Below are 18395 nucleotides of genomic sequence, written 5' to 3' on the forward strand. Positions count from 1 at the left end.
GTAACATTAACCACAGTCACAGATCTATCCTCCTCCCCCTCAGGAGATATCTTCCTCAAACTTCTGCCTCCCCTAGAATAATTAGCATACAGAGGCTATCATGCATAATGTGCTTAACAGATAACAGGGAAGCTGCCAGTTAATATTCCTGTTTACTAGACATGCCAGCAACAACCGGGATACTAGCCACATGTGAGGCTCTATGCCTTGACAGTGACCCTCGAGTGGTATGACATTTTACCACTCTCCTAGTACACCTGGTCCCAGGTGAACACAGTGATAGCAAAATATACACAGGAGAAATGCAGGACAGTAAAGTCAGCACAGTCAGTCTCTCTCACACACACACACACACACACACACACACGATATCAGTACAATATAAAAGTACAAACTACTGTAAATAGGTCAACTACACCATATGCCAGTGGCAGGGTAGGACAGCGAGTGCAGTAAAAACCTGTCAGCAGGCTACACTTTTACAGGGGAGACTGTGCCCAGTGTTCCAGGAGCCTGTACAACGTTGTGAAGATGGCTGCCAGTGTCTGAGGGCACAAACCTGCAGCTAGTTGGCAAGAGCACTAATGTGAACTGGCATCTAAAGTTGAAGGGAGGAACTGCAGGCCAGCACTGCCTCCCCCCGTGCAGAACTTCCCCCAACGGAGGCTGCTGAAAATGGAGATCGATTTCCCTTATGGGGATTTGATCTGCAGCCTACGCTCATAGCCCTGCTGTTCTAGTGGAGTTCCTGCCTCATGGGGCAGTGTCCACGGCAGCGCTGTGGACCATCTCCTAAGTGCCACAGCGGGGACAGTGATTTCTGTTTTCTGAAAGAATGCTTACCCTCTGGCAGTGCTGCACTGGGCTCCTCTTCCATCCACTATGCCTGCGTGCGCCCCTGGGAGGTGACAGGAGGTGTAAAAACAGAAATACAAAAAGTAAAATCTAGAAAAAAAATAATAATAATAAATTGGGATTAATCGAGGCAATCCCAGGAGAAAAGCACTGGTGCACCTGCTTCCTGCAGGCACCAACAAAAAAACTAAGTGACCTAGCTTGGAGGCGGGGTTATACTGGAAAGGAGCCAGGCATGCTGGGAAGCCTAAAGCTTTGGAGAATAATCTGGGTCCAGTCCTCTAGATCCACCTACAACCCAGATGTTGACCCTGTAGGACCAGGAACCCTTAAGAAATACATAAAAAAATAGGATTATTTCCTATACACAGTCCTCTGACCACATCATGCCACCAACAGGATTACATTTGTAACATGATAGGCTCAAGATCTAATATGTAAAATATTAAGCCTGACATACAAAACCCCCTACACCTGACATTAAACAGACAAGTAAGAGGATATGATATAGATTATAGGTCACATCAGCCAAGTGCGAGCTCCCTCCTCTTGTATTGCACTGGTAGGAACAGATGTAAGACGTTTCATGGATGGTATCTGGCCTTATGTGTCTTATCCTCAAGGCAATAGGCTGTGAAATATGCGGTGAGTGGAGCAATTCTAAAATACATATACCTCGCCTTTCATCCTGGAATAATCAAAAGCAGTACACCAAACCAGATACCAGACTTGAATTGCAAGAAATGATTAAGAGCAATTCAGTCAATGAACACTGACAGAAAGTCTGTTAAATATAAACCCATAACTCAAAATAATAACATACATTAGATTATTTCTCTCCAAAGACAGGTTTTGTTGCTTTTAATGCATGTCTACATGGGGTCTCCTTTGTGAACAAGTATAGAAAAAAAATAAGGTATCAAATACAAGAAATAAAGTCTGTAGAATCCAAAAAAGTAAATACTAGTTGGTAAATAGTTCTAAAAAAAAATATTTACAGTAAACAAAAAAAATCTGTCTGTGTCCAGTCATCCATAACGCTCAGCAAGAACTGTCATTTATATTTCTTTTGACTGATCATCTTCTTCAAGTTTCTTTATTTCATTTTTCAAACAGTTTATAGTTTCCCGACTGGCTTTTAATCTCTCCTTTAGTTCAGAGATTTCAAAACTGGTCTTCTTCTTGGCTGCCTCAACTTTTTCTCTAGTTTTTGCCTCCAAATCTGGAACTAACAAAAAAAAAGAAGAAGTTGCATCACCCTTAGAGATCAGACATTGTTTTATATGACTTACAATGATCTTCAAGAAAGAGCAATCATGCCAAAACTTATTTATTTGTTTTCAAAAACTGTCTGCACCCTCTGACGCCACCACCTGCTAATGAGCCAAAAAGCCAGTGCTGGAATTTACTGTACTTCAACAGAGGTCTTTTCTGGTGTTTTAGGTTTTCACTTTTTCTGCTAGATATTAAAGAAAGTATGGATTGACACAAATAAAGCATCCAGCAGGACTTCTGTGCTTACCAATAAATCATTATTTCAGAATTCACAAGGGAATATAGATCAACAAGCATCTATTACTTTATTGTCCAGTGTCCCCCATGGATGAAGGGAAAATCACATTAAAATTTAACTTCAGCAATGGCTTAGTTTTATATAAAACCCCAATATCAGGGAATTTGTTTATATTCAATCAAATGGTATTTTACTTGCTATACAAGACTTACATTCGGTTTCATGTTTATATGCTCCAAGGGTTAATTGGCGGGATGTAGTCAGAAGCTGCTGCATCATGGCGGTAGGGTCCTGGAATATCTACAGGTGATAACAAACAGTTAAGCTTCACAGGCTTATTTAAAAAGGTGCATAAATGCAGCCACTCAATAATCTATGGACCACAAGTGTATATTCAATTTATCAGATAACATGCCAAGTATTCTCCATACAACAGCAAAAAGAGATATCTGTTTCATATACTAATAAGTAAAATCATCGGAACGTGATACTGTTTTACATCTTCCAAAGGCTATGTGTTAACACAGTGCCGCACTGTTCCTCCTGAAATCCGGTCGGCAGTGGCCAGATCTTGTTCTACAGGATCCGGCTTCACCTGTGTGTGACCCCTCCCCCCTTTCCAGCCAAGCGGGTCCGGCTGAACAGGACCCACTTGGACGCCATGTGTGTACGAGACCTTACAAAATCACAGACAACAGTTTCCCACTGCCCCAGACCTTTTCAGTTACTGTAACATGCTAAACATGTTCTTTGCTGTCCCAGTAATGACATAGCAACTGATCTCTGTGGCAAAGAAGGACCACTTATTTTTCTTAGCAAAATGGACAGAACTTAACCAATAAAGGTAATTTGAAGGTCCAGGCCTGGGACCTTGCTTAAATGTAAACAATGGTAGCGTTCCTTACAGGTGCTATGAGAGGGAATGGGGAGAGATTATTTTACTTCTGCTTCTCTTTAAGTGGACCAATGTGCTAACTTCCCATGCAGCATACATAAAAGGACAGATGGACGTATTTTTGTTGTAGATAAAGTTCAACAATCTACAGAAATATATCCTGAAAACATCTTGCAAAAACTGATATTCTTACCATTTCATCATAGAATTCTGAAACAACGGTCTTTTTCCCCAACATCACATTTGTGTCAGACTGAAACAGCTTCAGCAAATGGTACAAGGTAACCTGAGGAGTTTTAAATGGAGAAAAACAAATTAGCTAATTATACTCACCGATAAAGCACTTCTTTAGGAGATATCCCATTATAATAGCTGCTATATGGTAACATCTCTCTTACAGCTAAGACAGGAAGTTTTCTAGGAACCACCCACCTGCTGTATTTAGCCCTGCTCCTCCTCTTCCTCTTCCCCTTCCCCTTTGTCTTGCGAGTGTCTCCATTCAAAGGACCCTGGAAACAATACAATGGGAGGGCATGGGGCATCTTTAAAGAAATGGAATTATCTGATAGCATAATTCGCTAATTTCTTCCACGATCCCCATGGCAGCCATAACAGTGGGATATACCAAAGCAAAATATAGGAAGGGAAAACAGGCAGGACTACCACATATATGCTGACATCATATTATTTATTGTGCAAGAGCTTCTTGTAGGACATGACCTCCATAGTGGCGGTCACATAAATGTGTGTACTAAGACCAAGGGGCAGCCACATAAATATCTTTCATTGATGCCTGAACCTACGTAGCCCATGAGGTCTCCACTGCCCAGGTTGAGGGAGTGAAAATTCTGCTAGTTCCCGAAGAAATTACTGCAAATACACAAAGGTGATCATTTCTATTTGTTTTGCTGAACAAAACAAAGAAGGACAAATAAGTGTTTAGATTTCCTAAAATGCTTCCCTCTCTCAAGAGATCGAGCATATTACATTTTTTGGCTCAATCTTTCGGCTGAGGAGAGAAGGTTGAGAATATACTATTTAAATGAAGACACCTTGGTCAAAAGGGTTGGATTACTTTTCAACATCACCTCATCCACCTCATATTAAGGTAATGTTCCTTCACCTATAAGGATAGTAGTTCATTAAGTGGCTATCACTTCTTGCTGAAGTGATAGCCACAGGAAATACATGAAAAGTTGTAGGAAATTTGAAAGTAGCGTCCTGTAATGGTTTCAAACGTATATACCATCAAAGCATTCAGGACTAATTTCAAATCCCAACAATTTGTGGACAAATCCTCCTTAAAGGGCCTGGCAGAATATTTTAATTAGAGCCCCATACACATTAGAAGATAACGATTACTTTGATGAGCCCCTCCCCCTTCCAGCATGTTTGGGCGAGGGAGGTCCTCGTTAACAAGGTCTCCCTCATCCGAATATGATTGGACGAGGGAGTGGGTCGTTAATGATGTACAGTGGCAGCACGGCCATCACTCACTTTGGAGCTGGCATCAGCAAGTGTGTATGCACCACCACCAATATCGACGGGGATCTTCTATTGTGTATGGGGGTGTTTAGGGCTGCAATCTCCACTTTATAGGTGAAACCGCCAATCCTTATAAACACCAGTCATGCAGAAATTGCATAACCATTGATGTTTAGGTTTGTATAAAGGTTGGAAACAGATCCCATCCATTCAATAAACTTACTCTATACTTTATAATATGTTTGTGATGAAACTTTCTTTATTGTCAAATAATTTGGATTACCTGATCAGACAGGCCTTTGCATTCTAACTTTTGACTCAACATCCACACCATCAAATGGAGTTTTGACAGGCAGATTTGGATTGAATATCAGTTCTTGATAGAGCAAGTAAGTGTCAATATTCCCATAGCTCCTGTATTGCTAATATCATTCCTGTCACGAACCAAACTCTCCCCAGCTAGTATAGAAGAATTGCTAGTGTGTCTGCTAGTTCCTTACTTATCTTCTTTAGAAAGGAGCAATTAAGGGAAAAGGTGGGAACACATATCCCAGTGAGAACATCAATCTTCTGGAGAACACATCCACTCCTCTTGGTTTGGGTAGATAATATCTAGAAAAGATTCTAACCTCTAAATTTAAGTGTTTTGCCATCAGATCTACTTCTGGATCACCAAAATGTGCCATCAATGCACTAAAATACCTCAGTGAGCAAATTCTATTCTCTAGGAAGAATCTGCATCCTGCTGAGAAAATCTCTTTCCCAGGTTAATGAAATTTAAATGCTTTTCTGCCAAGTCTTATTACTTGAAGTCTCCCACAGCCCTTGGTACCGCCTTTTTGATTAAACCACAGTTAAATTGCCTGAGAAAATCCGAGATCTAGCCCTTCAACTTATCTTGAAAACAAATTATTGCCTTTTCAAACAGCTCTTGCATCCCTTGTATAAACATTAACTTTTCTTTAAGGGACCAACTTTCTTGCCCAATGAGCATCCTAACCTGAAGAACTTGCATCTGCTGTTAATATTAAAACTGGGGCTGCGAGAGTGATGTTGCACTAAATCCTTGTCTGCCCATTAAGACAGGGATTTCTATGTTGATCATCTTAACTTCACGATGCTGTTTATCCTGGATCAGTCCTGCTTACCAAAAACTGCCATAATGTAACATGCATCCTGGTTTCCCGATGATGTACTTCTCGGCACAGAAGAAGCTCACTCTCCGCACTATGCATACTGAAGGGTGCTGGTAACCAAAGTACCTGTTTGGTCCCACCTAAGTAGCAGCATGACAGTGGGCAGGGTTCTAGGAGGCCACACTCCAAATGTAGTAAATTCAGTGTGTAGTAAAGAACAGCGGTTTAGAAGAGCATAGCTGGGAATAACATGAGGGAAGTCCCGGAGAACAAACAAAACAAACTTCTCTAGTCTAAACTAGGAGAAGGGAAGAGGAGGAACAGGGCAATAAACCAGTAACTGTGCAGTCCCTAGAAAACGTCTTGCTTAAGCGGTAGGAGAGGGAAGTCATCACACTGTAATGGCTGCCATGGGGAAATCATAGTAGAAAAATGAGTATTCTGAAAATAAAATAGGAGGACATATATAATATATAGATATCCCTACAATTTCTATATCTATCTCCATCCAGGTTTACAGATACAATGGGGGAAATTTACTAAGACAGGAGTTCTATTTCACATGGGAGGCTGCTATGGGCAACCAATCAGAATCTACTTATTTAGAACCTTCTAGAAGATAGATAGTACCTGATTGGTTGCCCATCTTAATAAATTTCCACTAATGAGTTGTATGCCAGTTATCAATAAAGCATACCTCCCAACTGTTCTGATTTTCACAGGACCATAGCCTTTTTTGGGGGCGGTCCCACATCCCACTTGAGGCCAGCAGTGTCCCACATTGGTGGGCAGGAGCCCCCCCTGCCCAGTGATGTTGGAGCAGAGCAGCATTCAACAGACACTGTGCACACAGTGTCTATTCCCGGAGACTGAGGGGCTGAGGGCATGGCCAGGAGCTCACAGAGTGCTGGCCATACCCCCCCAGAGACAAAAACAGGGGGCTTGGCCCCACGTGAGCAACACGATTTGCAGGCCATGACCCCAAATTCCTGGCACACGCTGGGGAGGTATGAATATAGGAGGACCATGCACACTAGAAGATATGAAAAAGACGAAAAACTTTGGGGAACAATTCCCTTTGAGCGACATTGTGCATACGCACTGAACGATTTTATGAAAGATATGAAAGAAAAAGATAATGGCTAAAATAATCTGGGACACTTCAGTGAGAGCACATTTTTAAAAATGGGTAGGTGAGACACCCTGAAATTTAAAAAAAGCTGGCATTACAGGGAAGTACTGCAGGGTATAATCAAGCCATGTACAGTCAGGTCCATAAATATTGGGACAGCGACACAATTCTCATATTTTGGGCTCTATGCACCATCACAATGGATTTGAAATGAACCAAACAAGAAGTGCTTTAACTGCAGACTCTCAGCTTTAATTTGAGAGTATTACATCCAAATCAGGTGAACAGTGTAGGAATTACAAAGGTTTTTATATGTGCCTCACACTTTAAGGGACCAAAAGTAATGGGACAATCGAAAGCTATTTCATGGACAGGTGTGGGCTATTCCCTCGTTATTTCATCATCAGTTAAGCAGGTAAAACGTCTGGAGTTAATTCCAGGTGTGACATTTGCTTTTGGAATCTGTTGCTGTTGACTTTCAATAGGAGATCCAAAGAGCTGTCACTTTCAGTGAAGCAAGCCATCTTTAGGCAAAAAAATCAAAAGAAACCCATTAGAGAGATAGTAAAAACATTAGGTGTGGCCAAATGAACTGTTTGGAACATTCTTAAAAAGAAAGAACGCACCAGAGAGCTCAGCAACACCAAAACACACCGTGGAAAACAACTATTGTGGATGACCGAAGAATTACTTCCCTGGTGAAGAAAAAACACGTCACAACAGTTGGCCAGATCAAGAACACTCTCCAGGTTGTTTGTGTATATGTGTCAAAGTCAACAAATCAAGAGAAGACTTCACAAGAGTGAAAATAGAGGGTTCACCACAAGATGTAAACCACTGGTGAACCTCAAAAAAAAAAAAAAAAGGAAAGACATCTTTAAAAGCCTTTACAGTTCTGGAACAACATTTTATGGACAGAGTATAGAACAGGAAAGGAACTGCTCATGATCCAAAACATACCACCTCATTAGTAAAGCAAGGTGGTGTTAGTGTCATGGCGGCCAATGGAACTGGTTTCCTTTTATTAATTGATAATATGACTGCTGACAAAAGCAGCAGGATGAATTCTGAAGTGTTTTGCGCAATAATATCGGCTCATATTAAGTCAAATACTTTAGAACTCATTGGACAGCACTTCACAGTGCAGATGAACAATGACCTGAAGTATACTGCTAAAGCAACCAAATAGTTTTTTTAAGGCAAATAAGTGGAATGTTATGCAATGGCCAAATCAATCACCTGACCTGAATCCAATTGAGCATACATTTCAAGCAGGAACTGAAGACATTTGCAGAGCATCACCAGGGATTAAACCCAGCGTATGGTTATGTGTTCTAGATTTCAGACTGTAATTGACTGCAAAGGATTTGCAACAAAGTATTAAAAAGTGAAAGTTTGATTTAGGATTGTTTAGTTTGTCCCATTACGTTCGAAAAATATATATATATATAGGTATATATAAGAGACAATCACCTATCAAAGTGACTTCACAATATTCGAGAGAATCTTTAAACTACCTTGACGTGCAAGTGTCCATCAGCCAAGGCAAGATCCGCACTTCAGTTTACTCAAAACCCACAGACAAGAACACCTTGCTTCAACATAACAGCCACCACCCACGGGCCCTGATAAAGGCATTACCCAGGTCACAAATGATCCGGGTGGCCAGAATCAGCAATGACCCGAACAACACTAAGATGGAGCTGGATAAACAAATTGCCAAGTTTGAAGCACGTGGGTACCACAAAAGAAGGCTACTGCAACAGAAAGAGGAAGTATTACAGATGAAAAGAGAAGATCTCTTACAACCAACTCCTCGCTCTCAAGAACAGACCCTTCCATGGATATCAAAATATAACACCACAAGTGCTGTCATCCCCAGAGCCACCAGAGCATTGTGGCCCATACTCACCACAGACGGTGAATTGCCTGGTCTGAAACATCTTAGACCAATGGCGTGCTACACCAGGGGCAAAAATTTGAAGGACTTTCTGGTGCACAACGATATCTCCGACTTTGCACAAACCGCACAGCCCGACACCTTCCTCAAAAAAAACCCGGGATGCTACAAATGTGTGAAGTGCACAACTTGCTCCCACATGATCACCGGCAAGGAATTCTCCAACTCCAAGGGCGACCAGAAATTCCAGATCAGACACGTGCTCAGCTGCCAGTCCACCCACGTGGTCTACATAATCACACGCCCCTGCCACAAATTATATGTGGGTAAAACCATAAGATCGGTGAGGGAGAGGATGGCCCTTCATCGCTCGGCTATAAAAAACGCACTTGCCGGCAAGGTAGTGGATCAACCCGTGGCCAAGCACTTCGTGGCTATGAAACATAGATTGTCGGACTTAAAACACATCATCATAGACCATGTCCCCTGGAGCAGAAGAGGCGGTGATAGAGAAGGAATCCTGCTTCGCAAGGAAACGAAGTGGATCTTCATGCTGGATTCCTGCAGCCCGGTGGGCCTCAATGAGAGACTGTCCCTTAATATCTTTTTATAAAACCTCATACAAAACCTCTATTCTGAAGACCTCGTCTGGATTAACCGACACAGATATGTCGGCCCCACTTGCGCATCCATTTCCTCTTTTTTTCCCCTTTTTTTTCCCCCCTTCTCTTCCCCCCCCCCCCCCTTCTACCCAACCACCCTCACGCAAGTATTCACCACGGACCAGGACTGCTACAACCATCTTTCTTATAGATTAAATAATCCTATACACTCTTAGCCAATCCTGGGTAACCATATGTTCATTATCTGAGTTATAACCATAATAATTTGACCAGCAGAAACATGGACAGAGTGCCAACCACCGTACTGCTTTTAAAGTGATGTTATTATTTTCACACAGCACTATTAGCACTTTATATATATAATGCCTGATCCAGGCCAGATACACTATGTCATATTTTAACAATAATTTCACGCATCATCTGTATTCTCCTAAATATGTCCACACTCTCTTATGCAGATACCGTCCGCCGGATCACCTAGGTAACCAGCAGACGCCAGAAGCGTCACCGGGGCACGGATGTAGGGAAACAATCCCCCCACACCCGGTGACGTCAGCGGAAGTCGGCGGAAGCCGGGCTGAACACCGGAGACGGACGCTGAGAGGAGGGTTCACGTTTTCTTCACACACTATTTAAGGTACCTATTTTCCTTATCATATTGTCTTGTACACCTTGAAAACGGGGAGTGTTGTCCCCGAAACGTCGGTCACCATTGTGCAATAAATTGTCTTTACACCAGTCCGTCGGAGTGCCGCTGATTGTACTACAGCAGAGATCTACATTCCCCCTTGCCAGAGGGCACCCACGGCAGCTGCACCAGCACCCCGGGAGTGCCAGACTGATACATCTGATATATATATATATATATATATATATATATATATATATATATATATATATATATATATATATATATATATATATATATATATATATATATATATATATATATATACATATATACACACACACACACACACACATACATACATACATATATACATATACACACACACACACACACATATATAAACATACATACATACATACATACACACACACACAGTTCATTTCAAACCCATTGTGGTGGTGTAGGGTCCAAAATATGAGAATTGTGTTGATGTCCTAATATTTATGGACCGTACTATATATGTACACTATATTTTACACAATGCCGCCAAAGTATAGCCTACATGTATGTAAGCATGTAAAATACACCATAAACGTATAGGAGTATGGAACACAGTGATGTAATTGGGGAAATACTTACTGGTCTTTCATTTGGATCAATAAAGAATATTTTTATGATTATCTCAAATTCTCCCCAGCCAGTCTCCGTAATTTCATAAGGAGGCTTTGTTACCACTATAATTAAAATAGAAAAAGGTCAATTTATTTATAATAAAAAAAAAAAAAAAAAAAAAAAAACACACACACGCACTGAAAGATAGATGAAAATTACCTCTTAGTGGATTTCCATAGCTCTCGTGCAATTTAAACTGAATTTTTTTCACGTAGGCAGACATATCCTGAAATAAGTGATATATATGTATTATATAAATGAATAAATAGGACTCACCGTAATACTTTAAATTACCTCCATAGGGACACCACCTCAACTGTAAAACACCGCAAAATATATTGCCTAGTGACAGTCTATACATTTTTTTTGTTTATAACAAGGTTTCCAAGTGGATATTCTTTATCTACTATTGACTGAAAAATTTTGGGATAATCCTAACATTTCACAATTACAAAAGCACCAGTGTAAAGGTGGCCATACACACGCAGATTTATCTGCAGATCTGTCTGGTTGGAGCAAAAACATGGTTATGGATGAGAGCAAATGACAGTTGACCATTTGCTTGGAAATGCTGGAAAACTGACAAACTGTCACTCATCCATAACCATGTTTTTGTTCCAACCAGCCAGATCTGAAGATAAATCTTACTAGTGTATGGGCACCTTAAGTGTACTTATTCACAGGAAGCTATTTTGTTAAAGGCCTGGAACTGTGCTCTCAGGAACGATCGACAAGGACTGCTACGTTCTCTGGACATTTATATGGTACCATCACTCATTTATTTATTAACAGTTTCTTATATAGCGCATACATATTCCGCAGCGCTTTACAGAGGATATTTCAACATTCACATCAGTCCCTGCCCCAGTGGAGCTTACAATCTATATTCCCTACCACATGTACACGCACACGCACATACAGACATTGTTTAGGGTAATTTTGTTGGGATCCAATTAACCTACTAGTATATTTTTGGATTGTGGGAGGAAACCGGAGTACCAGGAGGAAACCCATGCAATTACGGGGAGAATATACAAACTCCACACAGTTAAGGCCATGGTGGGATTCAAACCCATGAACTCAGTGCTGTGAGGCAGTAATGCTAACCACTACACCATCAGTGCTGCCCCACACTCATCAAGCTACCCCACTTATACACCTGGATGTTGAACCTAGTGAACTTTTCTCCAGACTCCTTCCTCCAGCGGTGACCAGTGTGGTAATATACGACTATTGGGAATATACTCTTACTCTAACGGACCTGCCTATATGATCCAGTACAGGTGTTAACCTTGAAGTGCCAGTTAAGTTCCTGAGCAATTTTTTAGATATATTGTATTAGCCCATTTATTAAAATACTGTTTTTATGCATTGCATCAACTATTTGAGCGTTGCTTATTCTATTGTGGGTGTTGTTTTTGTGGTTTGTGAATTGACGACTCCCTAAGAAACAGCAGCACCATTAGCTGTGGGAAGACCCACCCTACAGTACAGTATATTAGTGGCCTATATCTACAGTTTTGCGGATGGATCTTGTACTGAACAGTTTGCATGCACAGTGCAAAAACAAACACAAAAGAGTCTATGGCAGTGGTTCCCAAACTATGCGCCTAGGCTCCCTGGGGTGCCCCGGGACACTTGCAGGGGTGCCTCGGGTTGGTTGTCCAGGACCGATCAAATTATTTATGATCAATTATTTCTGGACAAAACCAGTGCTGGTGGCTGCCAATCATAAAATGTGTACAATCAGAACCAAATCCTGCGCTTTACCACATAACTGAACCTAAGAAGCACATATTAAACACAATCTACTTAATTTGATATATATTTTTTGGGGCCATGGGGTGCCTTTGAAAAATTTTGATACTCTAGGGTGCCGTGATTAGAAAAAGATTGGGAACCCCTGGTCTATGGGCAAAGCAATTTAGACACATACAACAAGAATCACCTAAGAAATTGTACATAGGCTGTAATGGCGCACTCAGTACATGTATGTCAGCAGTATAGCAGGCTATGCAGAGTTATGGGTACATGCAATCATGACTTTTGCAGACCAAGTACAGGCAGGTGATCACAGATATTGAGGAAGGCTAGGGAATTAAAGCTTTGTATGCTGACAGAAAGAAAATATACACATTTATGTCCGTGCACACAACAAAACGTTATTACACGTTAGTTGGGCGCCCACTATAGTTAGTACGCTCATACCCATACTATCCATGTCGGCATGGAGTTGATCTTATATAGTGTGGAGAGCCCCGCGAGGGGTCGTGGAAAACTAAGCAAATAGCTTAGTGGGTGCCCAACTGACATATATGTACCCATCTAACTTGCATTTGAGTCTACATCAGCGTTATAGTAAGATTTCCTAAACAAAATACAGATAAGCTGTGTTACTGGTACCTCATTACGATAGGGTTTCACGTAAACAGTCCATTGGTGAGTGTGGCCATCTTCTTCTCTTTTCTTACCAAAATATCGAGCCACATTTCCAAAGACTATAGGTTTTACAATTGTAATTCCCTATAAAGAAAAATACAGTAAAATCAAGGTGTTTCTCAGTGATGAAAGTTTCCTTCTTACATTCAAAAGCATAGATAATATTTTTGATATTTGAAAAACCATCAGCAGTAGGATTTCCATTGCTGGGTGCAATGAGATGCGCGCTCCCATCACACATCTCAAAAAAGTATAGGTGCCCATACACACCGAACCCGGCGGTGCGATCTGTGCTTTGAGGTGCGCGCTCCCGCGGCACCTCATCACACAGTACAAAAAGTATAGCTGCCCATAGACGGTCCGTTCCCGGACCGTCCATTCTGTACTATGAGATGCGCGCTCCCGCGCATCTCATCATATGGTACAAAAAGTATGTGCTGCACGTACTAGCTGTTCATCACATCGCATGCACACGGCATGCGATGTGTACTATTTAAGTCCCGAACGGATCTGTTAAACGGACCGTGTATGGGCAGCTTTAGTGCTGCACATACTGGGTATGGGTAAAACCCGGACCAGGACAAAACCCCCAGACTGCCGGACCAGACATCAAACTCTGAATTTTGGAGCTTGTAGCGTCCAGTCCGGGGGGTGTCCTGTCCGGGGGGCTGCCTGTGACACCTCTCACCAGGTAGAGGAGGAGGGGGGGGGGGGGGGGGGGGGTAGAATAAAGCCTCCCTGTATGGTCCGGGCATGTAGCAAAAACCGGACGGTCCGGACCACACCGGGAGGCTGTTAATCTCCCCTCCCCCATGACCCTGGTGATAGCTATCATAACCCCCCCCCCCCCCCCGACAAGACACCCCCCCGGACCGGACCTTTCAAGCTCCGGACTGCAGATTTTGATGTCCTGTCCGGCGGTCCGGAGTTTGGTACGGGTCCGGTTTTTACATAGTCCCGCACATACTTTTTGTACTTGCTTTTCATCACATTGTATGCACAAGTCATGCAATGCGAATCAATGCTATTTTAGCCCAGAACGCACGCCGGGATCAGTGCGTGTATGGGCACCTTTAAGTGCACATACTTTTTGTACTAGATTTCAGAAATATAATTTCTTTATCTAGTCAACAGTCAGGGGGTCCCCCGCACGCGGGGATGGAGGGCCCGGGCACACGCACAGTGCCAGCTGCACATAGAAAGAGATCGCAGCGAGAACACGGCACTAGTAGCAGTGGCTCCTGCACAAGTGTTGGGCAGACAAGCCCCGGGCACAGCCCACTGAGGCACGGAAACCCTGCCACGGCTGGATGTGCAGGAGGGTCCCGGCCCCCTTACCTTAACTCTCCCACCGGAGTCCGGCCCGAATTCAGCCATCCTCTTGAACATATTGCAGCAGCGGGAGGCGGCCGGGGAGGGGGCAGGGGCAGCTCACGGGAGAGCCAGCGTCACGCACCGCGGGAACCGACCAAACAGTGCCGGGAAGACAGCGGCGGTTGCGAGGACCAGTCCAGGATTTTCAGCGGTTCTGGCCGTTAGCGCATTCCCGATGCAAACCTCCCGCAGTACTCCGACCCCTCCTACTCTTTTGGTGAAAATGGTACGGTCCGGCCAGGCTCCCTCCCCGTTGTCAGAGCAGCGGGTGCGCCCAGGACTGAAGCAAGGGGTGGTGCCACGCGCTGACGTAATGCCCGTTGTACGGCTGGCTGGCTGGCTGTTATCACCATGCACCAAAAAAGTGGGCATAACCGCTTCAGAAAAGTCAGTGTAGCCTCTGTAATACATGTATTCAAGTGCCTATTGTTACATTTATATCTGCACTCATTTGGCTTATTCTTCCTAGCCCATGACTTATGCAGAGTGACGCAGAAGGCACAGATATAATACACCCAGGAAAATACACCAATGTCATGTGGCTTACTTATTGACTACTGCTGCGGGCGCGGCTGCCACCCGGTACTCCGGGAGGCCGCAGGAATTGATGCTCATGCGGCACACTATCCTGGCTGCACCGTGCAGTTGTGCACACCAGACATGACCACACCCGATCTGCCGCTGCTCCCTGCAGACAAAGACTGTTGAGATCATGACATTATCATCTCGAGGGAGCGTCTGGCAGGCATCGGCGAAATGCGCCGTTGTTAGCTATACACAGTAGCTGCACACTGTTGGGAGGCTGTGGAGGTTGTTTAAGTCACCCGGGTTCGTGCCGACAGGTGGTATCTCATGCCCTATCATCCACTAGGGCAGTGTTTTTTAACCACTGTGCCGTGGCACACTAGTGTGCCTTGAGCTGTTCTCAAGTGTGCCTCGAGTTCTATAGATACCCAAACTAGTTTACAGCCACCACCAATTCAATTGTTATTTACTGGTATCTTCTCTTCATGTAAAGGGCCAATGTATTTTATTTGTGTTACCTGTGGGGACCAGTGATATTGTTTTTTATATGGGGGGCAATAGGTTTGGTTTTTTCCTGTGGGGGCCAATGTGTTTTGCCCTGTGGGGATCTCATGGTGTGCCTTGGCAACTTTAAAATCTTATTTAGTGTGCCGCAAGGTAAAAAGGTTGAAAATCACTGCACTAGGGCGTAGTGGGAGAATAAAATAGTGTGCCGAGCGCAGCGGGAAGGATGCGCTGCCCTGGAAACTAAAAAAACGGGAAAAACCCATATCGACCTTTTGGCTGTCGACCTAACGCTTGTGTCGACATATTGACCTGTCGACCTTGTCCCATGTCGACCAACTTGCAGTAGACCCAATGATCTCAACCCCAAACACAGAGGGGGCCAGTATTAGCCAGTGGGGCAAGTAGAATTTTTGGTACTTATGTATTATCTGGGCTCCCATGTTAAATGCACCCCATTTTTTCATACCCCTACTATCCAACTACGCATGGAGTTGATTTTATATAGTGTGGCGAGCGCACGCGGTCTCATAAGAAAAACGGGAGTCCAGATATTACATAAGTACCGAATTTTTTTCTCAGTGGTACTGGTAGCACACCCTGCAGGTGTCACAATTCAAATGCCAGTGGTTGCATGTTATGAGGGGGCTTAGGTACATGAAGCTAGGGGAGTGGCTACATTATGACACACACCATAATACCTTTTACACATTATGCCAAACACAGTAATGCTGCTTTCAGACCGCAAAACTGGCTTTGACCCTGTATTTGGAAACGTTTCCAAAAACGGGTCTGCCAGGAAAAACCCCTTTCACACCGCATCTCTTAAACGGTATATTACCGTTTAAGCAGTGGTGCAAGTAGAATTTTTTTCTTGGTGGTACTGATAGCCTCCACCAAAAATCAGGCGTGGCCATGTATCGTGAGGGGGCGTGGTCACACAAAGCTAGAGAAGTGACTAAACGACAATAGTAGCGTGGCATCAGGAGACAGTGAATGAGAAACAGGGAATGACTGGGGGTGGGTTGGCTCTTGCTTGGGGGAGAGCCAGGCAGCTTGTGCTTACAATTGTGGAGCCTGCTCTTCATGCTGTCAGCGCCACTGATGCCTGTCAGTGTGACAGGCTAAATCAGCAGTAGCCGGTAGCTGCATTAAGCACCAATCATAACACTGGGTGGGCGGGCTGCGGATGCATTATATTTAGACTTAAAATAAAAATAGAATTGACAGTGGGTCAGAGGGTAAGTGGTACTGCGTACCTGCAACATATTTCTTACAGGTACTCCGTACCACGCCGTACCCCCTTACTTGCAACACTGCGTTTAAGTGCGTTTTTTTTTACACTGGCAGACCCGTTTTTGGAAACTTTCCAAAAACAGGGTCAAAGCCAGTCTTCAGCGCGCGCCGCCCCCCCCTCCCCCGGGGGTTAACACCCCCAAATCCCCCCCACCCCAGGGCTAACAACCCCCCCCCTGTGCAGCCGGTAACTCCGTTGCGTGATCCGGCACTGCAGTTGGTCGGGGAAGCACTTATGAAAAAAAGCGTCTTTCAGAAAATGGCTGCCCCATAGGAAAACCAGTTTTAAAAAACTGTCTTTCGTATGGGGGCAGCCATTTTCCGAAAGTCACTTTTCTTATAAGAAAAGTGACTTTCGGAAAATGGCTGCCCCCATACGAAAGACAGTTTTTTAAAACAGGTTTTCCTATGGGGCAGCCATTTTCTGAAAGACGCTTTTTTTTCATAAGTGCTTCCCCGACCATACTTCACTGCCGGGATACACAATGAAGGTACCGGCTGCACGGCGGGTGTCGACACACGCGCCGCGTGGGGGGGGTGTCGACACGCGCCACGTGGGGGGTGTCGACACATGCCCGGGGGGGCGACACGCGCGGGGGGCGGCTCCAGTGCTGCGAATATTTAATGAGTGCTCATTAAATATTCGCTGCTCTGAATTTAGGACCCAGCTCATTGGCTGAGTCCTAAATACCGTTTCAGACCCGATTTTGATGCAAAAATACCGGGTCTGAAACGGGTAGGACCCTCCATTTTAACCGTTTTACAAAATCGGCTTTTGTAAAACGGTTAAGGGGTCCTGCACCCTTCAGACCGCACAGATTACCGTTTTAAAACGGTAAAAAAACGGCAATATACCGTTTACAAAGTGCGGTCTGAAAGGGGCATAATACACATTAAACTACATACACTTTAATGTCCATTACACATTATTGCACTATACACCTACTGATTAATGAGCTGCACATGTGCCAAATGCATACCGCCCAACTTTTTCAACTGAAGCGCCCGAAAAGGGGGTGTGGTGTATGCAAATGAGGGCACGGCTATTCAAATTAGGCTGCATCCCCCTTTTCGGCCACTGCGCCTCTGAATAGACGCTGTGCGGGAGTCTCCCGGGTTTTTGCCCCATTCTCCCGGTCTCACAGAAATACCCAGGATCCTCCCGGGTATTCAGCCTGCAAGCTGAAAAGTCGGACTGCATATGGCCAAGTCATGAAGCGCTGGGTCTTACAAGCGCAATGTCATGACCTATTATGTAATTGAAAGCCACAGCGGGGCTCTGTGAGTAGCGCTGGATACAGCAGCTACTCATTACACAGTGGCCTGAAATATGGAGATCAGGAGCAGCGGCAGTGGGAGAGATGGCACAAGCAGCGGTGAGCGTATACTGCTGAAATTAAAAAAAAAATTGTTGA

The 18395-nt window shown here is 43.8% G+C and overlaps 1 protein-coding gene across 1 annotated transcript; it reads right to left on the reverse strand.

Annotated features, from left to right (window-relative positions):
* Nucleotides 1-1684: 1684 nt before the first annotated feature.
* Nucleotides 1685-14899, reverse strand: YEATS4 (YEATS domain containing 4). The gene is made up of 7 exons (XM_083182509.1): nt 14620-14899; nt 13246-13365; nt 11002-11068; nt 10810-10904; nt 3457-3549; nt 2581-2668; nt 1685-2083 (listed from the first exon to the last, which is right to left on the reverse strand). Exons 1-7 carry the CDS (start codon nt 14668-14670, stop codon nt 1914-1916), a joined length of 684 nt encoding a protein of 227 aa, XP_083038635.1. The 5' UTR covers nt 14671-14899; the 3' UTR covers nt 1685-1913.
* Between the last annotated feature and the right edge of the window lie 3496 nt (nt 14900-18395).

Source organism: Crinia signifera, chromosome 4 (assembly GCF_055691185.1).
Source record: "Crinia signifera chromosome 4, ASM5569118v1, whole genome shotgun sequence".
Lineage (NCBI taxonomy): Eukaryota > Metazoa > Chordata > Amphibia > Anura > Myobatrachidae > Crinia > Crinia signifera.

Excerpts from the sequence above, each read along its gene's own strand:
- YEATS4 (XM_083182509.1), bottom strand. The coding sequence starts at position 14,670 with ATGTTCAAGAGGATGGCTGAATTCGGGCCGGACTCCGGTGGGAGAGTT. Across the intron at positions 3,550-10,809 it reads TTGATCCAAATGAAAGACCA|GTTACCTTGTACCATTTGCT; the intron begins GTAAGTATTTCC and ends AAAACTCCTCAG. Across the intron at positions 2,669-3,456 it reads CAGAATTCTATGATGAAATG|ATATTCCAGGACCCTACCGC; the intron begins GTAAGAATATCA and ends TATCACCTGTAG.